Source organism: Camarhynchus parvulus, chromosome 3, assembly GCF_901933205.1.
Source record: "Camarhynchus parvulus chromosome 3, STF_HiC, whole genome shotgun sequence".
In the NCBI taxonomy this organism is placed as follows: Eukaryota; Metazoa; Chordata; class Aves; order Passeriformes; family Thraupidae; genus Camarhynchus; species Camarhynchus parvulus.
This window is the reverse complement of record NC_044573.1, coordinates 94997552-95023793: the sequence shown is the minus strand read 5'-3', so window position 1 is coordinate 95023793 and position 26242 is coordinate 94997552. Positions and strand designations below refer to the sequence as shown.

At 41.1% G+C, this 26242-nt stretch overlaps 1 protein-coding gene across 3 annotated transcripts in view; it reads left to right on the top strand.

Moving 5' to 3' along the window:
* The first annotated feature begins 266 nt into the window (after positions 1–266).
* The window catches only part of SMAP1 (small ArfGAP 1), a 91011-nt gene continuing 65035 nt past the window's right edge, over positions 267–26242 (top strand). For all 3 annotated transcript variants that reach the window (XM_030946577.1, XM_030946579.1, XM_030946578.1), the window contains exon 1: positions 267–489. In XM_030946577.1, coding sequence (XP_030802437.1) covers positions 372–489 — 118 coding nt within the window. In that variant the 5' untranslated portion in view covers positions 267–371. The remainder of the gene's footprint in view (positions 490–26242) is intronic.

Below are 26242 nucleotides of genomic sequence, written 5' to 3'. Positions count from 1 at the left end.
CACGCCGGCGGATGGACACATCATCTGCTGTGCTCGGCTGACCCGTCATGCCCGGGCACCGTTCCGTGCCCTTACAAAGCCAGGACGGCGTGGTTTGCTCCTTGTGAAGCGCCGCGGAGGGGCGACATCGCGGCGCGGCCTCGGGGACGCGGCGGACTATTTGTCACCCCCGGAATAAGGGACTGTGGTGGCCAGGGTGGGCGTGTGTGCGCGCGCGCGCCATCCCGGTAGCGGGCGGGGAGGGAGGCGGAGGCGTCCGCGTCCGCAAGTAGTTCCGGTTGAGGAAGTCGGCGCTCGCGGCCGCCGGTTCCCGTGGCCGCGCCAGGGCAGGAGCGTTCCCGGCCCCGCTCCAGCCCCGCTCCAGCCCCGCCATGGCCACCCGCTCCTGCCGGGAGAAGGCGCAGAAGCAGAACGAGCAGCACCAGGCCATCCTGGCCAAGCTGCTGCGGGAGGAGGACAACAAGTACTGCGCCGACTGCGAGGCCAAAGGTGCGGGGGGCGCGGGGCCCGGCCCGGGCGCGGCGCTGCCCCGGCGGGTCCCGGCTCGGGGCGGCCGCGGGGCCCGGCTCGGGGCCGCGCCACGTCCGCAGGGGCAGTGGGACCGGCGGGCGGCACCTCCCGACAGCGGGCCCGGGGGCGGCGGCAGCGGGGTCGGGCTCAGGGGCTGCGGCGGGGCAGGCAGACAGACAGACAGCCTGACCTTTCCGTGTGAGCCGCGCTCTGCTGTTCCCTGGGCTGGGCTGGAGCCGCCTTGTCCTCCAGCGAGGAGCCCCCAGCCGGGCTTTATGCAATGACTGGCCCAGTCCTTTCCTGAAGTTTCACGGCCGCGGCCGCTTCCTGCGCTGCCAGGTATCGATCTGGAGCGGGCCGTGGCCTTCGGGAAGGGACTGGCCGATGCCAGGGGTAGGTGCCAGATGAGCTGAATGTCGGGTGTCCAAAACAATATACCCTGCTTTGCTGACTCAGTCAGAATGCCGGGCTCTGTGAATCTGGATGTCTCAGTCTGGTTAAATGTGTCGCAGACGTGGCTTTGGCGATGAATGGAATTTTAAAGATTGTGTCACTGGCAAATCTTACAGTGCTTTAATTTTTTTTTCCTGCACAAAAGTAGACATATATTTGCGTTTGTATTTACCTTGAATTCTGTGGCTTTCAAATGGAAATTTGTAGCACATACCTCTTTCATCTAGAGTCAATGTATTATGATCTTGTTCTAGGTAAGGTGGCTGCACAGTAAATTATTAAGTCTAATGCTTCCCGAATAACAATTGGGAGTTCACAGTGTATGATTAATGCCAGAGCTGCCTTGTTCAGTCCTTCTTCACATAAAGTGGAGGTGAAGTGTGAGTGAGCTTCGTTTGAGCAACCAGAAATGGTGCTGTGTTTGTAAATTCTCTTCCCATCTATGTGTGCTACTGGATTTCACTGTCCACGCAAGTCATGCCATGCACAATCACAGAGAAGACTGTATTGTCTTAATATAAACTCTTAGAAGTACATGATATGGATTGCACCAAATATAATGGATCTTTATATTTTGTAAATAACTCTGCCTAACCATTTCCTAACAGAGCTCCTCTAGCCCCCTGACAGCTGGTTACCATGTAAATGACTCTTTGTAACCAGTGGGAAAAGCACATTTGTATATTTTATCTATTATTGGCACTTTTATTTTCATGCTGAATACTGCTTGGTGTTGCTTGCTGATGGAATTCCACATGTAAGTTGTTCTGTAGCATCGGCCTGAGGGCTGTGTTGCTAAAGATGGGAGTCCAGAATTCTCAAATTACTTGTCCCATCTTCCAAGTTTTCTCTTTCTAACTCTTGCTTAGTTAAAATGTTTGCACATCTCTGTAACCCTCGGTATCTCTTGCCCTTTCAGTTCAGCAGTGCTGACACTTTCAGCTTCCTTCTCCTTGTATTTGTGTTAATGAGTGGTTTTATTCACTGTTCTTTTCTTTGGTGCTTTCTTTTGTAAGATCAAGCTTTGGTGTATCTTGAATTTGGTTTTCTTTTTCCTGCTCAGGTTCTGGAGGACCTACCAATATCTTGACCAGGCTGTCTTCTGCTAGTACATGTTCATTCAGTTTTCAAATTTCTAGTAGACTGTTTTACTTAGGTACCTACTAAAATCTGATGGCACTTTTGAAAGCTTCTTGCTTTTCTCTTTTGTTGAACTTCTCTTTTGCTGTCTCTGTATACCAGAAGCATGGCTTGCCTTCACCCTGTCTCCAGGAAAGGTGACATGAAAATACTGGATGATGCAATGTGAGGGACTTGTGGTTTGGCCGTTCCTTTTTTATTTATTCTGTTCTTCCCTCCAAGTTTAACTTGTATTTGCTTCATCCTGTTGTAGCAATTTTGATTTTAAATCCTGTATCATATTAGCTTTGTAGTGCTCTCTGACTTTGCCTGTACTGTGTATGTTTGGGGTTTTTTAATAGTTGGAAGGAAGAGTGTGGAATGATAAACTTGCTTTAGTTGCAGTTCCTCTAAAGGCACTTGACCGAGATGTGGCCATCTATACACAGTTTGTGGGGATTTCTTACTTGAAGTTTAGGAAGCTTCCTTGTGGGAAGGAGGGTTGTGTGAACAATGTTGAGATGCTTCCACTATACCCTCAAGTCTGGATTTCCATATACCTCCAGAAGACAGCTCAGAAAAAAAGGAAGCATTATCAGTTGTTAAGTTGAAAATCAAGCTTATCATGAGCATGCAGTGCCACTGTTGAACTCTGCTTAAAGGCTGCAGCCAGCTGTTTTTTCCTAACATGTATTTCATGTTTAATCCATGGTGTATGAGTGCTCATGACTTGCTGCTGTCTGGCAAAGCTGTAGTTTTGCTAGTCCTGGAATGCAGAGCTGTCTGAGGCAGCAGCTATTAACGTGGCTCTGTTAGCTAGCCAGAGCCTGCCAGCTGTCTGGCATTCCCCAGCCTGTGAGATCTCCTTCACCTCTTGCAACACTAACAGCATCCCTTTCATCTCTAGTCGTGTTTGTTATTAGTCTGGAGTTTCCTATGGTCAGTTCCACTGGGGAGCCTCTTGATCCTGGATTCTCAGAAATTAACACGACAAAATGTTAAGGATTTCTCTTGTGTCAGTCCTAGTTTGGCATGTCTTTAGTTTTTTTAATGTAATGTGTTCTTTTTTTTTCTTTGCAATGTTGTCCACTTTAGTTTCTGTTACTTTCCTCTCTTGTGTGAACTTTGCTCCTTTGTCTGTCCTTCTCCCTTCTGTTGCTCAGTAGGAGGTTCCAAGTTCTGTGTTTTGTTTCTTTTTGTGTTCACATAATTGTGGGGTAACATCTTCATGATTAACTCCAGTTGTTTTAACTGAGTTGCAGTTGTCTTGGATCTTATTCTGTCATACTTAAAAACATCGTTTCAGTATGGTCTTTCAGATAGCTGTTAGTTCAGCATGGGCACTTAACTGAAACTAATTCCTTTCTCCCACCCTAGATATTATAGTATCTCTTAAACCTGAAGTATTATATTTACCCTGGGCTTCTTTTCAGATAGTCATATCCAAAGGTTGTGGAAATCTTGCAGATTATACTTGTATATCTAGCTGCTATTCTTTGAGGCTGTGGGAATTCTTAAGCTAGACATAATTTAAAATCTTACAAATATCTTTTTGACCCTAAACAATGTATATGTGGTCCTATTAGCATATTTGCCACTCATTACTTTCATTGCATCTACTGTAATGCTACTGTTGAACTCTTCCTTCATATCAATAAGACTTCATATCAATAAGACTTCATATCAATAAGGCTTCTTTCATATCAATATAATGCTGGCTTTTACTTCTTGCATCAAACAAGTGATACAGGATCTCACTACCATCCTGTCACTCCTACGTTACTGAGTTAGCTTTCCTTGCCCACATTTAGGACTGCCACATGCATTGCCAGCAAAGAAGTTTGAAGGATGCACCTTTCCAGTATTTATTATATGCTTGCTCTGTGTAAGACTTAGAAAAAGCTGTTTCTTGGTCATCCTCAAAATAATCTTTCTGTCATTAGCAGTGGTCTTGTATCAAGAACAAACCTATCCTTTGATTTGTGGTCTGCTTCTTCAAGTGTAAGATATGCAGATACATTGGATGGCTTTGTAAGGTGAAGAATACAGCTGAGAACACATCTGCCAGAGTAGTATTAGTAATAATTAGGATTGCTGACCCTGGCAACAGTTTCTAGAAGTGATTTTTATTCTGTATTTGACTTTTGCCTGTTCAAATAGCTGCTGTGAATCTGACTGTTGCTGCTAAAATGTGTTGGAAACTACCTGTTGTAAGGCCATACGGTGTTGCCATATGTCACCTTCAAATTGTAAATCTTGCAGCTGTCAGAAAGATGAGATGATACTTCTGTGGGGAAGAAGCCTGAAAATTAAAGGTTCTGGAACTGTCTTTGCAATCACTGAGATGTTTGAAAGAGTGAGGAGGCTGGGATGACATTTGACAAGGCAGTTCTTGTCTGTGTACTGTCTGTTCTTTACATCCCTATCTGAACAGCTGTCTGCATAAGGAGCTGGTGTCTTCCCAGTGTTATGTTACTAGGAAGGAGTTACACTACTGTTTCTGATACTTGTAGGAAATAGTAGGGTATGTTGACAGTAGATTAGGCCACCCTGAAGTTTTCAAAGAGAGGCAACTGAAATTCCTTTGTGATCCTTTTGTTTGTATAACTAAGTAAAGCTGGCAGGAATTGGAAGGATGTAGGAGAAGCTGTATCAGGTATGCAGACTATGCTGAAAGCTATTGTAAAGCATTTGAATTTTTCTTACTTTTCATTGTAGAGGGGAGGTAATGCATTTTTTAAATTGTTGTTTCAATCCTGATATTTGAATCCCTTAAGCAATAACACCTCTTAGAAATCTGACAGATGAAGCCAAAATAAAAAAACCTCAAACTGTTAACATCAGCTGGGGACTCTTTGACTATAGGGGCTATAATTTGCCATTTCTGTGTAGTTAGTAACTGCTTATAACATGCTAGAAGTCTTCCAGACTTGTGTTCTTACTGCTTGACAGCAAGGCTAGTGTTGTTAGGATGCTGATATTAAATACTGAATCAAGTACTTAGAAGTTGAAGTGTGTGATGAAGCACAAAAAGAGATTAGTTTCAAACACGATTAGGAACAGTAATCAGTCTTATGCTCCCCATTTACAGAGGCAGTTGCACTAGACCAAGACTGATGGCCTTCAGTTTGCAGGCTTGCTTGCTTAGATGGACAGTCCTTTGATTCTGCTGAATATCTTGTCCCCTTCTAAGAAAAAACAATGTGAATGTTCTCTGACATACCTTTTCTGTCTGCTGTGCTTGTATTTGGATGTTGTCTTTAAGACCAATGGATTGACTACTGAAGTCTGCAAATTCATCTCCCTGTCAAGAAAGCAATTACCTGAGCTGTCAACTGCTTTAGATTTTTTTAAAACTGTAATCAAGTTAAAATAACATAATTGGAAACTTCCAGACCTTAGTGTAAACAACTGTAGATGTTTTGGGCCTTCAGAAAAGGTGAATAAATTTCTGTATCAGAGGAAGTGTTCTGGGGGTTTTTTTTGGTTTTTTTTTTTTTTTTTTTAATGTTTGCTTACTTCATGCCTGATGGTGCTTGAAGCCTGTTTAAATGATCTGTTACCAAAATCACAGTACAAAGAAGCACATTGACACTGTTGCTTGTTCAACCAGATTAAAATTGGTTTACTTTAGTTATAATATTAATGAGAATACTTTTCAGTATTTATAGTTGTACTATATAGTCACTGAATATCTGTATGTGATTGAAGACTTGGCCTTCTGTCTGAAGAGTGGCAGGTACAGGCCCTTGGGAGTGTGGAGAGAGACTCAAAAGGAAGGATTGTGGTACTTACGTTTGTGTAGCTAGAACTTAACTTTAGCTTCCCTAACAACTAACCAATCTCAAGCATGGTGCCTCTTAGCAGTGGGGGAGAAAAGAAATATAATTTAAGTAAGTGGGCAAACTAGCTATGGAAGGAAATCTGGAGTATCCCAGATATGTTTACAGCTGTTCAGATTCCTTTCTGTAGACATTCAAGTCTTGCATATGATCTCTTCTATGGCTGGGAGACCAACTTAAATATTTGTGTATGATCACTTTTGTGAAGCTGCCTTGCTGTTTACTTGTTTGATGTCTGGTCTTTTAAGTGTCTTAATCTTGCCTGTATACTTTAATAGATAGTGTACTTCTTTCTCAAGCAGATGGATAACTCTTACAGCTCACTGCCCTCAGCCTGTGCAAGGCATCAGCTTTTGCCTCACTGTCAGTGTAAGAAAGCTTTGTGACAGCTCATTGACAGAGCTCACACTAGGGCAAGGCACTGGCTGCTGTACTTCCTCAGGTGAAAATCTTTCCTGTCTTCCTCCTCAGGTGGAGAAACCCCTGAGAGTACACTAGGGGAATAGAACACAGATGGATTATGCTGGAGGTCAGCTCCACACATCATCTCTGGTGCAACTTCTAGTCCTATATTGAGGTTCAAACACAAAGTACTAGTTTACTGCTAGTTGATTGTGTTCTATGGATATTCTGTACCAGTTGTTGCAAATATCACATTGCAGGTCACTCGGGTCAAGAAATTGCTGGTGTTTCTTTGTGTGTTTCTGTTGCAGGGTTCACGTTGCTTCTGTAAGATAAGCTTGGGAAAGATCATGTGAGTGTAACAGACTGGAATATGAATTGACAGATACAACTGGAGGCCTCTCGCTCTCCAGTGAGGCTTTGCAATATCCTTCCTTAAGGAATAATAAAGGCAAAGCATTTTGATTCAGGGTTGTTCTTACTTAAGCTTAGCAAATGAAATTATATATCTTGAGCTCTAATAATAGTAAGGAACTGTATCACTAGAAGTCCCAGTGATAATCTGGTACTTAGCTGCTAGTTTTCTGGCCTTTTTGTCAAAGACAGTGCCTTCAGAGACCCTTAGGGACCAGAACAACTTTAATCTCTCTTGGGACTGGACAACCAGGATTTTTTTGTAATTTCCTGCTACAAAACAAAACTACCTCAATGTCCTCATTCCGTGTGCTCTTACCTGTTGCTGACACTGGTTGGATGAGACTGAAGCTTAGGAATTAGTTGCTGTTGCAGCCCTGAGAAGAATAATTGTCTCCCCCAAGAAAAGAGCCCTTAAGACATCTCATTTAGTGGGAAAAAAGTATGGCAGCCTTAGCTTAGGATTTCTGAATGGGGTGTTGCAGTGTTGGGTGACACTAGTGGCCTCTGTAAGGAAGGATGTTGTTTCCATCTCCTGACTCTTACAGTGCAGAAAAATATTTTCAAATAAGTCACAAGAAATACGTTTAGCTTGTAATAGAACTGGATTGTTTGCAAACTTGAAGGCTTTTTTCCCAAAGTGGATGCAATCTATTCTTCAGGACTTAAATTAACCTGACTGTGTGAGACCCAAAACAACTTTGAACTTAACATTGCTTTGACAATAGGTCAGACTAGGTCACCTCCAGAGATCCCTTTCAACCTAATTATTTCTGTGACTACTAATAGAAATATTTGTGAGACTTCTTTTTTTATTTTTTATTATGTTGCAAATCTTTAGATTCTCTGAGATGTATTATGCAGATGCAGAAATCCTTACGTGCTTAGTTTGCTGCCCTATGATCAGAAGTTATTGGCAGTCCAAGCTGTTTCTGTTGTGTGGACCATAAGGATGGGACAGTTCCTGAAAAGTGATTATTGCTATTGATGAGACCATGCTCTTGCCTTTTTAAAGTGCAAAACACCCCAGTTCTTTTGGTCAGCGCTACAGGTGTGTGTTTTCTGTGGTCCTGAAGCTGCAGTTCTGCCACCCTTCAGTGATGTGCTCCTGCTGGATGCTGTTTGTACACTTGGTCTTTGCTTTGTTCCTCAATTTCCTTTTGCAGAATGGAATGATGCTTTGTTCCATCTTTGGTCTGAATGCTAGAAAGAAGAAAGAGCAACTGTGCTGTAGTCTGTATCATGTCCCTCTTTAATGCGTCCTGTAGGATTTAAGAGAGTCAATTATCACACATTACTCAGGGAATAGTCAGCAGGTGATTTAGCTCAGGTGTCACATTGTCTTGGACTGGCTTCATAAGGTTCATTTGAGCATGATTCAGCTTTACTTTAAGAACTCTGGTGCTTCACAGTGTCTCTTGTGGCCACAGCTAAATTCTACTAGACATAATGACTTTGCCTTGTGAACAGGCAAAGCTGTTCAGTGATCTCTTTATTTTCTTGTTGTGGTGGTTCTGAAGAGTTAGGCTGATGAACACATGACTGGTTAAATCTGTCTTCACTGTACTGTCAGCAAGTTGTTTTCAGATATTATGGCAGAGTAAAATGAGTTAGGACTGAGCTATGATTTTTATTGGCATTGTTGAGTGGGATAGCTCACAGCTGGAGGACTGCAGTGGGTAAGTACAGGAGCTTAGGAAGGGCAGGCTGGGATGGTGGTGAAGGGGAGTTGCTGTGAGAGCAGTGGGGCTGCCTGTAGCTTTACCTGGAGATGGGAGAGCCAGTTGAGAGCTTATGGGTCAGGAGTAGTAATGAGGATTTCCTCAGACAACTCAAGCCTAATGTTCACAGGCTTTCTTGCTAATAGGGTGCTTGGACCACCCTTATTATTTTCTAGGGAGAAAGCACAGCAGGGAGTAAGTAGTCAAGGAAGCTTCTGGCATGCATTGATGCCCATATCTCAATGCAAGTGCTTGCAAACAAGCAGTGACAGGTTGAGGATGTAAAGGTTAGGAGTAGTCTTGGCTGCAGTGGTCATGAGGTAGAAGAGTTCAGGATCTGAATTGGAGACAGCAAAGCAAAGAGTAGGATTACAGCCATAATCTTCAGAAAGGAAGATTTTCTTCTATTCAAGGATGTTCTTGGAAGAATTGTTTGGAAGATGGTTCTGAGCAGAGAGAGCCAGGAAAGCTGGTTGACTACTTCTTTAAACTCTGGTGTGGCATATTGCAATGAATAGGAGACGGTACAAAGGTACAAGGGGTCCTGCTTGAACAAATGAGGAGCTTCTGAAAAAGTTCAGACACAAAATGGAAGCATATAACAGGTGAAAGCAGAAACACGTTGACCCAGGGAGAGCCTGGAGACATCATCCAGGCATGCAAATGTGTCTAGGTCAGAAAGCCAGTGTTCATGTGGAGTTTAATCTTACAAGGTACATGTGAATGGCAGCAAGGGAGGCGTTTACAGATAATTGGCAGAAAAAAGAATGGAGAAAATGTAGGCCTGCTGCTGAATGGGGAGGGGAACTGCTCATAAGGGATGTGGAAACAACTGAGACATTCAATGTCTTCTTCACTTTGTTCTTTACTAGTTAGACTTGTTTTCAGCAATTCTGGGCAAGGAAGTGTACTCTCAGTTAGTAGAGAAGGATCAGGTTTGGGGATCCCTGTACACAGGTCTGTGGGCTCTAATAGGATGCAGCCAGGAGCAAGACGGGGTGGCCAAGGTAATTTTGTGGTGACTATCATTAGCTAAGGTCATGGTGACTGGGGGGTGGGTTTTGGGGGCTGAACTCAAGTAAATGTCCTTACTGTCTCTGAAGAGGCCAAGAAGGAATGGCTAGGGAACCACAAGCCAGTCAGCTTTGCCTTCCTGGAAAAGTGACAGACCAAATAATTCTGAAAACACATGAAGAAAATGATGGGCAATATTTGGTATGGATTAATCAAGGGGCTGTAATGTGTGACCAACCTGATAACAGCTGTCCATACTGAACGAAGCAAGATGACCAGCTTGGTGGATGAGAACAATGAGTGTTTTCTTACCTTGACCTTTCATGGGGCTTTGGAAACTGTCTTGTAACTTCTTCTTTGGTAAGTTGGTGAAATGCTTTCTGGATAAAGACACAGTGGAGGTGGATTTCAATCCACAGAGGTGGATTGAAAATAGCTTGGAGGCTAAAATGCCAGGCTCAGGGTGGTGATCAACATCCTAAAGGTCAATGGGAGGCCAGTCCCTTTTGGTGTAGCTCAGGGATTGTTATTGAGGCCAGCACTGTTTAATTATCTTCATTAATAACCTGTGTGACGGGATAGACCCCTCCCTTGGCAAACCTGATGGGATGCAAAGCTGGGAGGAGTGGTTGATAAACCAGATGGATGTGCTGCTACTCGGGAGCAGGCAAGTGAACACGTGGAAGAAATGAGCCAACAGGAATGTTATGAAGTTCAACAAAGGGGAATGCAAAACTCTGTCCCTAGGGAGGGGATGTTGGCAGTGCAGAAGGGATGCTGTGGATCAAAACTTGGTCATGAATCAGTAATGCATCCTTGCCACAAAGACATCTTGGACTGAATTTCCAGAAGAGAGTGGTCAGTATGTGGGGGCAGGAGATCCTTTCCTCAGCACTGGTGAGGCTGCATCTGTAGTGCTGTCCCATCCTGGGCTCCAGAAAGAAACAGGGACAGACTGAAGCAAGTCTGGCAAAGTGACATGAAGGGGAAGGTCAGTGTGCCTTACAGTCCAGTAGAGGCTGAGAGCACTGAGATTGTTTAACCTGGAGGAGAGAAGACTGCTGGGGGGTTCTTGTGCATGTGTATAATAAATACCTGGTGACAGAAAGTAAAGATGATGGAGGCAGACTTGTCTGGGATATCTAGTGATAGGACCAAAAGGCAATGAATGCAAATGAAAATACAGGAAGTTCCGCTGAAAGATAAGAAGGTTTTGTTGTTGTTGTTTTGTTTGTTTTTGTGTTTTTGTTTTGGTTTGGGTGGGTTTTTTTGTATTGTTTGGGTTTTGTTTTGGTTTGGGGTGGGGTTTTTTGTTTTTTCTTTTGGTTTTTTGTGTGTGTGTGTGTGTGTTTCTGGTTTTGTTTTTTACTCCAGGAAAGGCTTAATAGGATCAGGTTACCTGGAGAAGCTGTGGAGCATGCAATGTGGAAGCCCCAAAAATCTGACTGGGAACAGCCCTAAGCAACCTGCTGTGTTCTCTGAGCACCAGGGCTTGGACTAGCTGATCTTCTAGGGTCCCTTCCAGTGTCTGCTACTTCAGATCCGTTTCAATTGTTGTATCACTTTCAAGCTGATATGGAATCCCACTGCAGATACCCTGTAATTTTTTTCCTCTTTCTCCCCAGTGGGCACATATCAGTCTAGGTCAATTCAAAGCAGATTCTTTGTTTAAAGTTGAAGTCCTTTATGAGAAAGTGATTAAACAGTAGTAAGTACAGACGGTAGTAGAGCTTTGAGTTTTCAAGAAATACAGAAACCTTCCTGTGGTTTGTGCATCCAGAGACAAAAAGGACCAAATCTAGCCATTTAAAGCAAATCTAGATGCTGTGGTAAAAGGGTTACTCATATATTGTGTTTGGCTGAAATGTTTAAGTCTAACCAGAAGAATAACTTCACAACTTTAACTGCTCTGTAGAGCTGGTAGAAAGTTGCTTAGAGCTAGTGTCCCCTGTGTCAGAAATTCCCTGGGTCTTAAAACTGTTGGTTTGAACTCCATGTTATGACTAACAGAGATTTCCTCTGGAAGACTGGGGCAAAAAATATTTTACAGATCTACAAAAGATACTACAGATTCCTCTTTTTCTTCCATTCTGGCCTCTTGATTAATGTTTGAGAGCTTGAGTAACATTAGTTCCCTTAACATTCTTCTCTTGAATGGCTTCACAAAAATCCATTCAAACAAAACTGCTTTATTGTCGTAGTGATAACTTGGCAAATTTAAAATTTGAATGGATAGCTATATATATTCATCTTTGTTTACAGTAGACTCTGATTATATGATGTACTGCTAACTCCTGCTTATCTTCTACTGTCTTGTCTTGATCACTTTTTGCTTTCTATTACATGATGAACTTGTATGTCTGAGTACATATCCTCAAAGAACTCCTGCCCAGTGCTATGAAACAACCCAATCAAGAGAACCTGAGTTCCTGCCTTGTTTCCTGCTTATCCAAAATACTGATGAGATTTGTCTTCCTCTGAGCAGAGAAGCCAGATGCTTTTCTGCTCTGAGGTGATGATCTGCAGAGGAGGAGGAACTTGGAGGAACAGAGAACATCCTTGTGCTGCAGGTCTGTGGTAGATGTGGATATAGAGTGCTGATGTTGTAGCTTAGGAAGTTCATGACAGGTTTTATGGGGGAAGCTTATCTGTGTGATTTTTGTGTTCTGCCTGTCTCAGTAGCCTTAAACTGTCAATTCCCCTTTCCTCTCTTCAGGAAAGGTGTTTGTTTCTGGTAGAAGATGGAGAAAAAAAGAGGTAGAGACTGTAGCTCATTGCTTGCCATACTGGAGCTGTGGACAGCCATGTGTAATAGCTGGAGGCAATGTTGCCAAGCAACTGACTTTGCAGGTGTGGCTTGGTGAAGGAGCAGTTCTTTCTCTAAAAGCTGTGTCAGGCTATGATTTTTTGTTTAAAAAAGAAGGAAAAAAATGGAGTAGGTAACTTTCTCTCTTGTATGGATGAGAAAAGGAATGCAATATTCCACATTCAGCTATTGATTGCTATACAAGAATCTAATGCATTTTTACTGAAGTCCTTTGAATGGAAATTAATAAAGTTTCATAGTACAGGACTTCATTGGTAGGATTAAAGGCAGTAGTAGTCCTATAAGAAATTGTGCAAAAGACAATGGAAGTGATTCATCGTGTAACCCGGTATTTTTGAATGCAGCTGAACTTGTGGGTGGATTCAAAACATGGCAATGATGGACAATCTGGAATGAATGATCATTTGAAATAAGCTCCTGGCAATGTGTGCTGAAGGCATTTGGGTTTAAATTTGTCATTCGTGACAAGTTATAGAAGCAACCAATGTATTGATAAGCAATGATGCTTTGATAATATAGGGACTGATTATCCCATTAAGGTGTGTATATATGGGGTATTTGTTCAGTTGCCTGTGATCTGTAGAATGACAGAAATATCCCTTTAAACATGGCAAATGCCACACTTTATGTGCACCCTTTAGATCTTTAGAGGAAGTGTGCTTGAGCACTTCAGTAGGGGTGAAACCAAAGAGGCATGTCAGTAAGACACTGAGTGCAGGCTTTTTGGTCTTTGTTCTCATTGCCAAGTGATACCTGGGTTATCCTCAACCTTAGATGCTTTGAGCTGCTGTACTGGGGTTGGCTGAGAGGGGGGTAATTTTCCATAGCAGCACTCGTGGTGCTGTGCTTTGTAGCTCTAGAGGGGTGTTGATGTCACACCAGTGTTTCAGCTGGTGCTGAGCCGTGCAAGTGCAGCATCAAGGCTGTCTCTTCAGCCTCTCCCAGAGGCCACTGGGCTGCAGGTGGGTGAAAGTTTGCCAGGGGACGTAGCCAGGACAGCTGACCCAAACAAACCTATGGGATGGACTCTAACAAGTGACAAAGTAAAAGCTAAGAGCAAACAGGGGAATGAGGAGGTTTTGTTGTTAGGGTGTTTGTCTTCCAGAGCGACCAACTGTTTACTGAGACCTCACTTCCTAGGAAGTGAATATCACCTGCTGATAGGAGAATAAATCTTTTTCCTCTTGCTTCTCCATATGGTCTTTGCTTTTCTTTATTAAACTGCCTTTATCTTGCCCCATGGGGGTTTTTATCTTATTTTCTCCTCTTTGGTGGGTACATGATGACCAGACAAGGTTTACGCAGTACAGCTGCTGAGGGTTTCTTGTGTGTTCTAAGTACAAAGTGACTGTCATTCTCATTAATAAAGACTGTGAAGCCTTGGTTCCATTTTCTAGGTGTTCTGCAGCATAGAGCAAGCAACTTCTGAAAGAAGTGATGGATGCTAAATACCCCTTGATACTTGTCTTTTTCACTGAGATTTCTGTGGAGCTTTCTGGGTGTTCACGGAGTCCCTGCTTTAAAAAGGTTACTCCAGAAATATGTTTATGGAACAAAAGAATTCTGTCAAGTGTTTGGTCTTAAGTGAGAATTTGAAAAATACAACAGATCCAAGATCTCATGCCTGAGAGGCTTGCAAAGTTTTGAGAGCACATTTGGAGAATTGATAACTTCTCAAGCAACCTTAATCCTGCTTTGAACTCATACTCACAAGTCTGTATTCCAGACTGAATGCAGCTACTGCTTTGGTATTGTATTCCATTTCTCTTCTGGTATCTGAAGAAAATGATATTTTGAGGAAAAATACTGTACAGCTACACAAAATACAGAAGATCACTTTGGAAAAATAACTTGCACAAAAAAACCCTTCCAACTTTCTCTCAAAGTTTTGAAACACAAATCTAGTTAAATCAGCTGTGAGGAGCACTACTTAAAAGCAAATTTGTTCTTTCCTTTCTCAGTCACATGTAGCTGATATAATGATGTCTGAGTATTGATGATTGTCTGTCATGCTGGAATGTTTAACTGTGTTAGTTTGAATTATATTTAATTTATTATCATCACGCAGGAGTCCCACATAATTACAGGAAGCAAGAAGATGACCTTAGAAAAATGCAAAGCACATTTAAGCCTTGAATGTGTGGCATGATGCATTTGAATTGGATATAAATAAGTTACTTTGTGGTTTAAAACTACAAAATTTTCAAATACTGGACTGAGTTTTTCCTCAAAGAGTTGGTGAAATACGCCTTAGAGTTGTTCAAAACAGCTGAACAAAGCCCTAAGCAGCATGATCTAATTAGATCTGATTGCAATATGAAGTTAATCTAAGTGACCTCAGGAAGTCCATTTATGCCTAGATTACAGTTCCTTTGTTCACTGACTGAGGAAATACAGAAGTTAACACATGCTTTTTAAAAGATACACCTCGCAGAGCATAGATACCTTCAGTTGTGTGGACTGGCTCAAACCTAGATTCAGGGAGGGGTATTGAAGCACTCCAAGCTGTGATCCATTTGCTGAGACTTGGGCAGAGTGCAGTATTGGGGTGTAGCTACCCTGACATGCAGGTCCTGGGCATTTGTGGGAAGGGTTTGTGTCTATGACACTGGAGCTTCAAGTGGAGAAAAGGTGTAATTCTGCTTGTCCTCTTCAGCCTATTCTTTTCCCTGGTGTTCTGTTAATTTAGTACCCTGAGCTCCACTGGAAGTTCTGCTCTGAAGATTGACAATATTGTTACAGTAAACTCGGGGGTCAGACCAGAGATGCATTTGCGAGGTACGCTGTTCCTGTGCCTGAGAACTGTGGTATATTAGTGTTTGAGGGTGGGCCAATGAGCTCTCTGTAGGTAAGACCAATGAATGGTGCAACCTAAAAATCTACTTGATCAGTTCTGTATAACCTGAAGAGGAAGTGAGACAGTATGTAGAGGAGGAATGTAGATGAATGTCTGCAGTGGATGTGGATTTTGTGGATGTGGATGCTGGTGGGATGGCAGAGAGACTCAGGAGAGTAAGATTGAGAAAACTCATGGGTTGATATAAAGACAGGAAAAGCAAAAGCCGTGCCCACAAGCGAGGCAAAATAAGGAATTAATTCACTACTTAGCATCAGCAGATGGGTGTTCAGCCTTCTCCAGGAAAGCAGTTCCATCACACGTAATAGTTATGTAGTTACTCACTCCAAATGTCTTTCTCCTTCTTACTCCAGTTTTTACTGCTGAGCACAGTGTTATATGCCATGTCCCTTTGGTCAAATGGGATCAGATGTCTCAGCTGTGTCCCCTTCTGGCCCCTTGCTCACCCCCAGCCTCCTCACTGGCAGGACAGTCTGAGGAGCAGAAAAGGGCCTCAATGTTATAATGTAAGCACTGCTCAGCAATAGCTAAAACATTGGTGGGCTATTGACACTGATTTGGTCTCAGATTCAGAATACATCACGTGGGGCTTTCTATGAAGAAAATAAACTCCATCCCCACACAAACGAATATAGCAGAGAGGATTGGTACATGAAACAATCTGGCTGTCATTATAGATGATTTCAGGATATTTTTACTGTCTAGAGGCTGAAATTTGGCACTTCACTTTGCCTGCTCATGACTGCTTGAGCAGATGTACTTTTTGCTCAGTATAAACTGACTGGGTGGCCAGGCCCAGAGAGTGGTGAATGGAGTCACATCCATCTGGTCACTCGTGGGGTTCCCCAGGGCTCAGTCTTTGGTCCAGTCCTGTTTAATATCTCTATCAATGATCTGGATGAGTGTCTTGAGTGCACCCTCAGTCAGTTTACAGATGATACCAAGTTGGGTGGGGCTGCTGATTTGCTGGAAGGAGGCAGAAAGGCTCCACAGAGGAATCTCAACAGACTCTGTCCATGGGCTGAGGTCAGTTGTATGAGAATCAATAAGGCCAAGAGCTTGGTCCTGCCCTTGGGTCACAACAATGCCCTGCAGTGCTACAAGCTGGGGGCAGAGTGCTTGAAAAGTTGCCTGATGGAAGAGGACCTGGAGGTGCTGGTTGGCAGCAGCTGAACGTGAGCCAGGGTGTGCCCAAGGAGGCCTGTGGCATCCTGGCCCCTATCAGGATCCTGGCCCCTGTCAGCAGCAGTGTGGCCAGCAGGAGCAGGGCAGGGATTGTGCCTCTTTGCTTAGCACTGGTGGGGCTGCACCTCAAATCCTGTGTCCAGTTCTGGGCCCCTCACTGCAAGAAGGACACTGAGGTGCTGGAGTGAGTCTAGAGAGGGCAGCAGAACTGGTGAAGGTCTGGAATGCAAGTCCTGTGAGGAGCAGCTGAGGGAGCTGCAGCTTGTTTAGTGTGGAGAGGAGGATGCTCAGGGGAGCTCTTATCACTCTGCAGTTCTTTGAAAGGAGGTAGCCAGGTGAAGATTGGCCCTTTCTCCCAGGCAGCCAGTGCCAGGACAGGAGGAAGTAGCCTCAAATTGTGCCCGGAAAGGTATAGAATAGATATTGGGGAAGATTTCTTCACTGAAAAGTTAGTCAGGCATTGGAACAGGCTGCCCAGCTCCACTGCCTGAAGTGCTGAATCATCATCCCTGGAAGTATTAAAGTACAGGTAGATGAGGTACTTGGCCCTGTGTGGTTAATGGTGGAACTTTAAAATGTCTTTTCCAACCTTAAAGACTCTGACTCTATGGCTCTTGGATAAAGAAGCTTCCATCTCTGGTTTCTCTGCATCTTTTATCAAATTTAGGCTCTTGTTGGAGGGGTTATGGGAGTTCATTTACCATCTTTGTTATGTATGAGAAAGCACATCTCTGGAGTCATTGGGGACTGCACAGAGCTTGTACAGTTTTGGAATGTTTATTTAAGGATTTCTTCAGTTATGTTTGGGGGAAAAAGTAAAGGAAAGCTGATTAATGCAATTGCTAGATAATGTCTCTGTTAGAGAAAGGTTCATTCTTGTTTATGGCAAACAGGCTACATGATAAGCCTGTCTGGCAAACAAATCTTATCTCTGAGGATTTTGTCATAGTTAAAGGAAGAACTTTAATTACTGACTGAAGGTTTTTTTTTTTTTTGAAGCAGGTGTTTATATAATCTTTGTCTTTTGCCTGGGTGTGCAGAGGGATTATTACATCCTAACAGAGTAGTATAGGTTTATAAATTTCTTTTTCTTTTTAGTGATGCTTTTATTTAATGCTTAGCTATCAGCTTATGAAAACATTTTGTAAGAGCTCACTGTTGCCCATTTTCCTTTTATTTCTGCATATAAAAGGAATATAAATTGTAAACTTAAAACAGTAAGTGTTTTAGCATTTCCTTGCTGAAAAGGGAAAAATTGCAGTCAAGACCTGCTCCAGAAGCTTCCTACTAATACTGTAATATGCTACATAACATTGTCTTTTTTAGAAAGCACCAAATGCTGCTTAACAGGAAATGACAGCTTGCACACCTTATTCTTGCAGCCTGAACTCTGACACAAGCAGTTTTTCTCTTCACGAGTGAGCAGGCAGGATAAAATTGCAGTGCTACCCCTTAGCCAAATTGAAATTTTATTTCTGAAGCTGTTAGGTTATTGAATGTATCAGGGTTGGCACCCCTGTCATCTCTGATACTTGGGGTACTGACTTTACTTTCCAAAGGGTGCTGTAGCAGCCACCAGGCTGGTAGGAGCTGTGACTGTGTCCTGTGCATGTGTTCTCCTGTACAGTCACCGACACGTGCTCAGGCTGCCCAGGCGTGGTTGCCAGCCAAGGGTCAGGAGTGGCTCTGTTGACAGTTCAGAAGTTGATTATGATTCTGCTTACCTGGCTAGTGTGGGGATGGGTGAAATGTGAGGTGTGAAGTACTTCCAAGTCAGGAATGCAAACTCTGGGAGATGGTTTTAAAGGAAGTTTCATTGCAAAACACTCAGTTATGCTGATGTTTTCATTGAAAGTAAGTGTTTAATGAGGTAGGTGTTCTTTTTAAATCCTGTCATCTGATTTCTAAGATAAATGAGGTCTTTGGGGAGCAATTCCCAAAAAAGCATCATAATCTTTTTCTTATAATTTACATGTGGAGGGATCAACTTCTTTGTATGTATAACTTTACGGTGAACTCTAAACGTTGTATTTTATTTCACAACTTAGCTTTTATGTCCTATAATCAACTAATATTTGATAAAATTTTATTTTGTTTTTATCAACTAATATTTGATAAAACTTTATTTTGGAAAAGGAATTTGTTAATAAGGCAAAACAAAATTCTTTCATTTTGTCGTCTTACTAGATTGCTTGTGCCACACGGCTGTTAGACAAGAAAAAGACCTGTTCGTTTCAGGAATAAACTGACATTACCTGTGTATGTCTGATAGCTAATGTAGCCAATCAGTCCTCTGATTTCCAAACTGCACTTGCATATTCCACACTTAATTTTCTGTATAAATTTTTTGCTGTTTGAAATTACTTGGATGCATTCCAGAATCAGTTGTTAGGAAGCCAGCCACTTCATTTTGTGGCTTAAACATGGAATTGAAGGAACATTCATGTCACTGTACTTTTCTAGGTGGGCCTTGATACAACCCTTGACATTTCTTTGAAATGCTTTTAGCAATTTTTGATGCTACAGAAGCAAGTGAATAAGTGAACTGAAGGAATAATTGAAACTGATATGTATTTCTCTCTCTGACTTATAGAGGTGGGACAGAGTTATGCAGGGGAAGAGTTTAATTCATTATACTTCTACAGAGCCTATTTGGAGTTATGAATAGGTCTGCACTTAATGGGTTTTTTGATGGCTTTCATGAAAAGTGGTTATCCAAGCCAAAAGACAAACTTGGAGGAATTCTGACCATGAAACTCTTTACTACCTACAAGACACTGGCTAAAAATAGCTAAGTAATGCTTCTAAGGCGTGTCTTCCCACTGTTCCTGCAGTGTACCTTGAACCACATGAATCTAGCTGCTATTCAGCTGGGCTCTGGAATAGTGTACTTGAGTTGTCTGTCTTCAGAGCAATTTCATGCTGTTGAGTTTGACTTTATTTAAAATATGAAAACAGCCTGTTACAAACAGTTATTGTTTGAGCTCCTGTCACACTTTTCTAAATGTGGTATATTTTAAGTTCTCAAATTCTGGTCTTGACTCTCTGAACACAGGCGTACTACGCCAGTTGTGAGAGACTGCTAACAACTACCATTTATGCCCTTTGTTGCCTTTGTTTTTATAAAAAAGTATTTTGCTGCATACTTTGACACCTTAAAAGCACATAAAGACTGAGCTTGTGTAGTTTTCCCAGTCATGGGTATGGAAATAAAGCAAGGAAGCCTCTTCTACTGTAAAGGAAGTTATGCTTAATGTTGGAGTAGATGTGATGTAAGAACATGCTTCAGGCTATTTGTTCTGTTTGATCAGAAACTAATTCAGTGGATCAAGTGATGAGTAAATAGTACTTTATCAGTAGTCTCAAAAGACTTAAGCTTCAAGGGCCTTGAAGAATATTTCATAGAATAAAGATTCCTATACTGTGGTTCTTACATGATTTCCTTTGCTTCAAGATCTTTGTGCTGGATCTTTTATTCTTTCAAAGGTTTGCTTAATTCTCTTTCAGTGGACATTAACATTGCAATTAAGCTTTTCATCTTGGGGGTGGGTGGGTGCTGTTTTCTTGAAGGATTTGTTTCAATCTCCCCACCCCTTCGAGCCTAGGAGTCTGTGAATCAGAAATGGAGATGGTGGATCTCCCTTTTGTATGAAAAACTAAGCAACTGCCAATGAAATTAGTAAGAGATGGTCTTTGAACCAACAGGATTAGACTGAAAAAGCATGATAGTAAATTATTTGTTTGGAGCATTTCAGTATTATTTTGATTTAATTGCTGTCTCTAATGTGTTATATTTTGAGCAGAGAAACTTGGAGAAATCTTTGTAAGTTCTGCATTGTTTTTTTATTCTTCCCTGAGTAGCCACTGGAGAACGGACTGTTTCGTGTTGACTCTGATCTTACTGTATTGAATTGAATTACATAAAATACAAGTGCTGCTTACTTGTTTCCCTTCTTTTCTCTCTACCTGCTATGAAAGGGTGCTTGTCTCCTGTTCACAACTTTATTTGTATCTCACCTTGGAGAAGTTAGATATTTTCTAAATATATTCTTTCCTAACTTAATTGAAATCTCGAGTAGCAGAACACTTGAGCGGCATGAACTGGTGTGGGAGTAATGCAAAGAGGGAGAGCACTGCATGGGTATGCTTGGATTGATGCAAAACCTGAGGCTTTCTTTGGCCAAAAGTGATAGTTTTTGGGAACTGACTAACAACCACTCGGGATGTGTCAGGTGTGGACATTTTCTTGTAGTTAATTCTCTGTTCCGCAAGATGGAGCCAGTTCTTTGGGAAATCAAATCTGTCAAACAGCAGCCAGATTTGGGGAAACAAATGGCAGTTAAAGTAGCTTCACTGCACTTAATGGGTAAAGGACAGGCAGGGTGCTGTTGAGAGAAAAAAGGAATTGTAGTCTGTCAGAAGTCTTTAAAGATGTTGTCCCAAGATAAGTTTGCTACAGACAATATTAGAGATGCAAAGTTAGTACTCTGTTATGTGTAATTCTTGGCTTCCTTCCTTGTAGAATTTCTAACTGGTAACTGTAAGAACATAAAGTGAAAACTAGCTTTGTGTTTATGTGCCTCTATAATGCAAACCATATTTGAAACTAGTTTTGACAAGCTTTTTTCATTTAAAACTTTGTCTCAAAACTTACTAGTTTCCTGGTAAGCTGGTTTTATGCACATATTGTAAAGGATTCAGAATTATTTGCTGAGATATAAAACGGTTGTCCTTCCCTTTAACAACACGTGTAAAATTGAAAGGCTTCGTGATTGCTTTTTTCACCCCAGTTCAGACCTCTGTGTTCTCTTTATAACTGAAGATGTTTTGTGAGAGGGGTCAGCACCTGTATTGAGCAAAAGAAGTGTTGCAGTATTAACTGCAGTTGCAGAAAGCTGAACAGATGGTGGGGGACTGATGGAGGGAAGGAAAATCTGAATTGGTGTAATGAGGAAAGCAGCCATCATCATTCAACTTCACAGTCAAATCTGCAGTGATCTTACCCTTGCTCTTTTGTGGATGTGTTGCAGTTACGTCATGTTCAAATACCTTTCATTTTCTCTTGCCTCTTTTTAGTTTGCTCTGGTCTCCACTGCTTGCTTTTTTTTTTAATTTCCTTTTTCCTTTTTTTCTTCCCTTTTTTTTTTCCTAGCATGTTTGTGTGGCAGGTTCTACTCTGGGCCAGTCTTGACTGATAGTGTGTAATATTTCTTGCTAATTTCCTACTGCAGCTGGAAGCTGAGTAGAGTACAGAGTGTTGACTGAGATGTTTAAAACAGTTAGAAGATTTTTTTAACTAATCAAATGGAGAGCTAAAGCAATGTTTCACACTGTATTGACTGCTTGTATTCATATACTGTCAGTACTGTTAGTTCACATTTTTTGTAATGCTGATAAAAGTACTTTTTCCCCAGCATTTTAAATGAACTGTATCATGTAAGCCTTGTTTTGTACCTGATGGAGTACTATGCATGTGCTATGCAAAATAAAACCTGAGCAGTTGGAGTAAAACTTAAATCTTGGACATATGAACACTAATGTACTTTGTGTTTTATTTCCTTTGAAAATGCACTATACCAGTTTCAGCATTAAAATTGCCATCATTATTCTTGCCCAAAGATGTTTGGCAGCTGTACTCACAAATAGATGGTTGAATTGTGTAGAAGTGCATTAGGAGAGTTTGTCAGCAATGTGTGAATTTTGATGGTGGCTTCTTCAATCATCTTATTCTAAAATAGTGGAGCAGAACACATGGTCCTTTCTCAGTGAGTTAATGGGGCCAGAGAAGAAAGTGCTATTTGGGAGTATGTACACAAACGTATGTATGGCTTTTTTTAAGCACGTGCAAGATATGAATCCAGTTTAAATAATATGGAGGAGAAATTTGTCATCAAAAATTGGATCCTGAAAAAAGGAAAGTGTGAGGGAAAAGTGGGAAAGATTTTGAAATATGTTGAGAGAAAAGCTTTAGCCTCACCAGAGAATATGTAGAAATGATGCCTTTTTCACAAAATTCACACTTTGATGTGCACTTTAGAATGAAAGAATGGCATGTGAGATTGGATAACTTTTTTGGCAATTTAAAAATTGGCTTGAAATCAACTTATCTGAAGAGTTTTATCTAAAATTATGTAAATTGCTTTCTAGCTCTTTATTGCTTAAGTTTTAAACAGCTGAAGTTGGTTTTTGAAATGTTCACAGTTTTTTAATAGCCGTAGATATTTCTGTGAATAGGGAGAATGTTGGTTCCATACAATAACTATACTGGCATGGAAGTCTACTGTAACTAGAAGTAAACTCTCCAGGATTTTTCTTAAATTCATGAGTTACCTAAAACCTCTGAAAACTTAAAGATATAACAGGCTACATTGTTTTTTGATGGCTAAGTTTTTAGTAGGTCCCAGATAGTCTCTAATAAAGGACTCCTTAAGTACCATAAATATGTCACAGTTAGTGCTGTTTCTATGCGCCTGATTGAATTCTAATATATATTTGTGACGTCCCTTTGGTCAGTTGGGGTCTCACATCCCTGACTCTTCCCTCCTGGCCTCTTGCCCACTCCCTGCATGCTGGGTAGGGATGGAAAAGCAATCCTTGACTCTGCAAGCACTGTCCAGCTGTAGCCAAATCATTACTGTTACCAGGACTGTTCTGGTCACAAATCCAAAGCATATCTCCATAGGAGCTGCAATGCAGCAAGTTAACTCCATCCCGGCCAAGCCCAGTATTGGGAAATGTTGCTTGGTGTTTTTCATTTAACATGTAATAGCCAAGACTCCAGATTAATTTTTGTGAAGCTATATGATGGCTCAAATCCACCTTTCTGTTTAGCTCGTACAAGAAACTTGCACTTGTGCTGTGTTTAAATTTCCAGTCAAAATTCATCATTCCTTTTTATGAAGGCAACTGAATTGCAGTTGTCAGTAAGACTAAATACACACAATAAACCTTGTGCACCTAAAAAAATAACCTTGTTATTTTAAGGATTCTTTAAATTGTATGTGACCTAATGCATTCAGAATCTTGTCATGTTTTCTCTGGAAGACAGCGCACACCTTCACAGCCACTGGCTAAGAACTGAAATAGGAATTTAGGTCTAACCAGTAAATGATGTATATAGAAATATGGCAAAGAAAGTTTAGCGTGAAGAAAAAAAATTATTCTTCTCTTGGAAGCAGCAATCTGTCTTTGGGTTGCTGAAGTTTATTCACTGCCAGTTCAGCTGGGCAGTGTTCCAGGGACTTCACAGTATTCTAGTATATAGTCTGGTATAAATATTGGTCATTTTCAGTCCTATGGCTTTTTTCCTAAAATTAACTTTAGTAAAGGATGAAAGAGACTAAAAATATTTTCAAGCAGTTGTCTATATCTTAGATGACTGAAGAAGTAACTTTATTTTTATATTGGAGTGGTGAACAAGCTGCTGAAGTGCACATTGGCACTTCTAGTAAAAATTCAAATGGCTTTCAGAAGAACAAAATTACAATTCTGTTAAAACTTACATCAAACATGACAAGTGTTTCACATTATTACTGGCTGACTGAAGTTGCAGTGTACAGCGCACTTCTAGGTGGGTAAGGTAGTGCTACTAATGGCATATAAAGGTGTTTTAAATAGTATAAAATAGCAGTCACCAAGATTCTTGATGTCCAGTTTTCATTTCTGAAGCCAAATAGCCATCGTTTTAATTGGCTAGCAGCGGCAAGCAAAAATACATACAGCAATTAAACCAGATTACTCTTGAAAATTTTTCTAATGGAAACCAAATGTATCTTTAAGGACCCAACAAAAAGAAACCTGTAAATATTTCTACTAGTGCAAAATATTTACTTTGTACAGCAGTAAGGATCCTGACTTCATATAGAATTGACAACACTGTAAATTGTTTATTGAATCACTCCGATTTACTGTGGAACATTTTTCACACAGAAAGGTTTGCAGCCTAGGCTTTAGTTGACTGTTTGCTTAAGTCAAGCATAGTTGGTATGATGAACACACAGAAAATATTTTCTGATTTCTCTTGCCTAGTGCTTAACTGTGGTTATGTTTGATTTGGATTAATGAAAACATTTTTCATTTGAAGCATTAAATATTGCATATTGTCATTACTCGGAATCAAATTCAGAGGTTTCACATGAATATTTTTGTCTGGCCTCAGGTTTGCCTGTTATTCCACTGTTTAATTTATTCCTTCATTGCTTAAATATATTTGATTTCCAAAATTTATTTCATAAATAAGTACTAATTAATCAAATTGGAGCTTTTGGGAGAATACAAAACTGCTCTCTTCCAGGAGAAAGCCATCTACTTCAAAAGTTGTATTACTTTTTGTTAACAAAGTTTTTGAGTGTTTTTAAACAAAATTTTCTTAATGAAGTTTCAATATTTCAACTACAATTAATAATCTCTCTCTTAATTTATTTAGACTTCAGTCATGTCAAGTCCTCCTTCTGTTCTTGTCTCATTAATGTAGAATTTGCCTGTCTGGGATCTCATAGCTGAGGCAGTACCTGGATAGTAGGAAATTCCTGGGATCTGTAGTTGTACAAACTCATCCGTGGTAAAAAGTTCATAGTGGTTGTGTAAACACTCTATGGATAGGGATAGAAACTTGGACACACACAGGTACTGCAGTTAAACCCCTTGTGTCCCTGTAGTAACCTGATCAAAACTGGCTCCATGTTTCAGAAGACGCATGGGTTATACTTCAAGGGGAAAACTGGAGAAGGTGTTAGGTACACAAGACTTTATCTTATCTATTTCTAAACCGTCATGGCTAGATGAATCCTTTGTATAAACTGAGGTACTTGATCTACCTTGGTGGAATGGCTATAAAGGTTTTTTAATTAAGTTTCTTCTGGTGCACTATTTTAGCTGAAACTTGATTAATAGGTTGAGGCAAATGACCTGCAAAACTCTATCCTGGAGCACTAAAACTAAAAGTGGTATAAATTTTAAGTGAGGCCTTCCCATAATATAAACCTACCAAATGTAAGAGTGAGTATTTTGTGTCTGTAGTGTTTTATAGGGAGAAATAAAAAGGCAGATCAATAGGTTGCTAGTTGTTGAAGTATTTAAGACACATTGCAAACAGTCTCGCCATTCTTACCTGACTAGTAATAGTTGTAATGTAAAATTGCCATATGGGAAAAGATGTGTTAGTTAGGTGAGTAATTCCTAGATCTTTTGACCCTTGAAATCTAATTTTATGATAGTAGCACTTACTTTGAAGGCTGCCAGTCATTTTAATGATTATGGTCTTAAAGATCAAGCAGCGGACATGAAGTGCTCTGACTTTTTGAGATATTGAGCTAGAGAAATTAAAAGCTAGGTGATTACCCAAAATATTGCTAGTATTTCCACTAGTAAGAGTAATGCTTCTTGCAGCAAATGTGGGGATCTGTGAATGTGTCTTGGGATTTTCAAATACCGATTCTAAGGAATGGAGTCTAACTGAAAGGATTTCTCCCATTTTCTTGGCTATTGCTTGAACATTGCTTAAACACTATCAGAGCTTTTCTTTTCTTGTTCTGTTCCCCGGAGTTTAAAGGCTGAGTGGTGGGTGGGCAGGATGCGCAGCTGAGATGTCTGCTGATGGGAGTTGATCATTCTATGCCGTGTGATAAAGTGCTCAAGCAACAAATGCTCAAGGAAAGGAAGAAAGGACAATCTTGGTTATAGTGGTGTTCAAAACAAGTGTTGTGGGTGCTGAAGCACAGCTTTCTAGGAAGTGGCTGGACAGCTGCCTGGCCATGGAAAATAATGAAGAAATCCTTCCTTCTCTTTTTTCCCCCTTTTGTCTGCAGTTTTTGCTTCACTTATAAGTGAAGCAGTCTTCACTTGCAGACTGTTATCTCAGTCTGCAAATCTTCTCACCTTCCTGCTCTTTTCTCCCTGT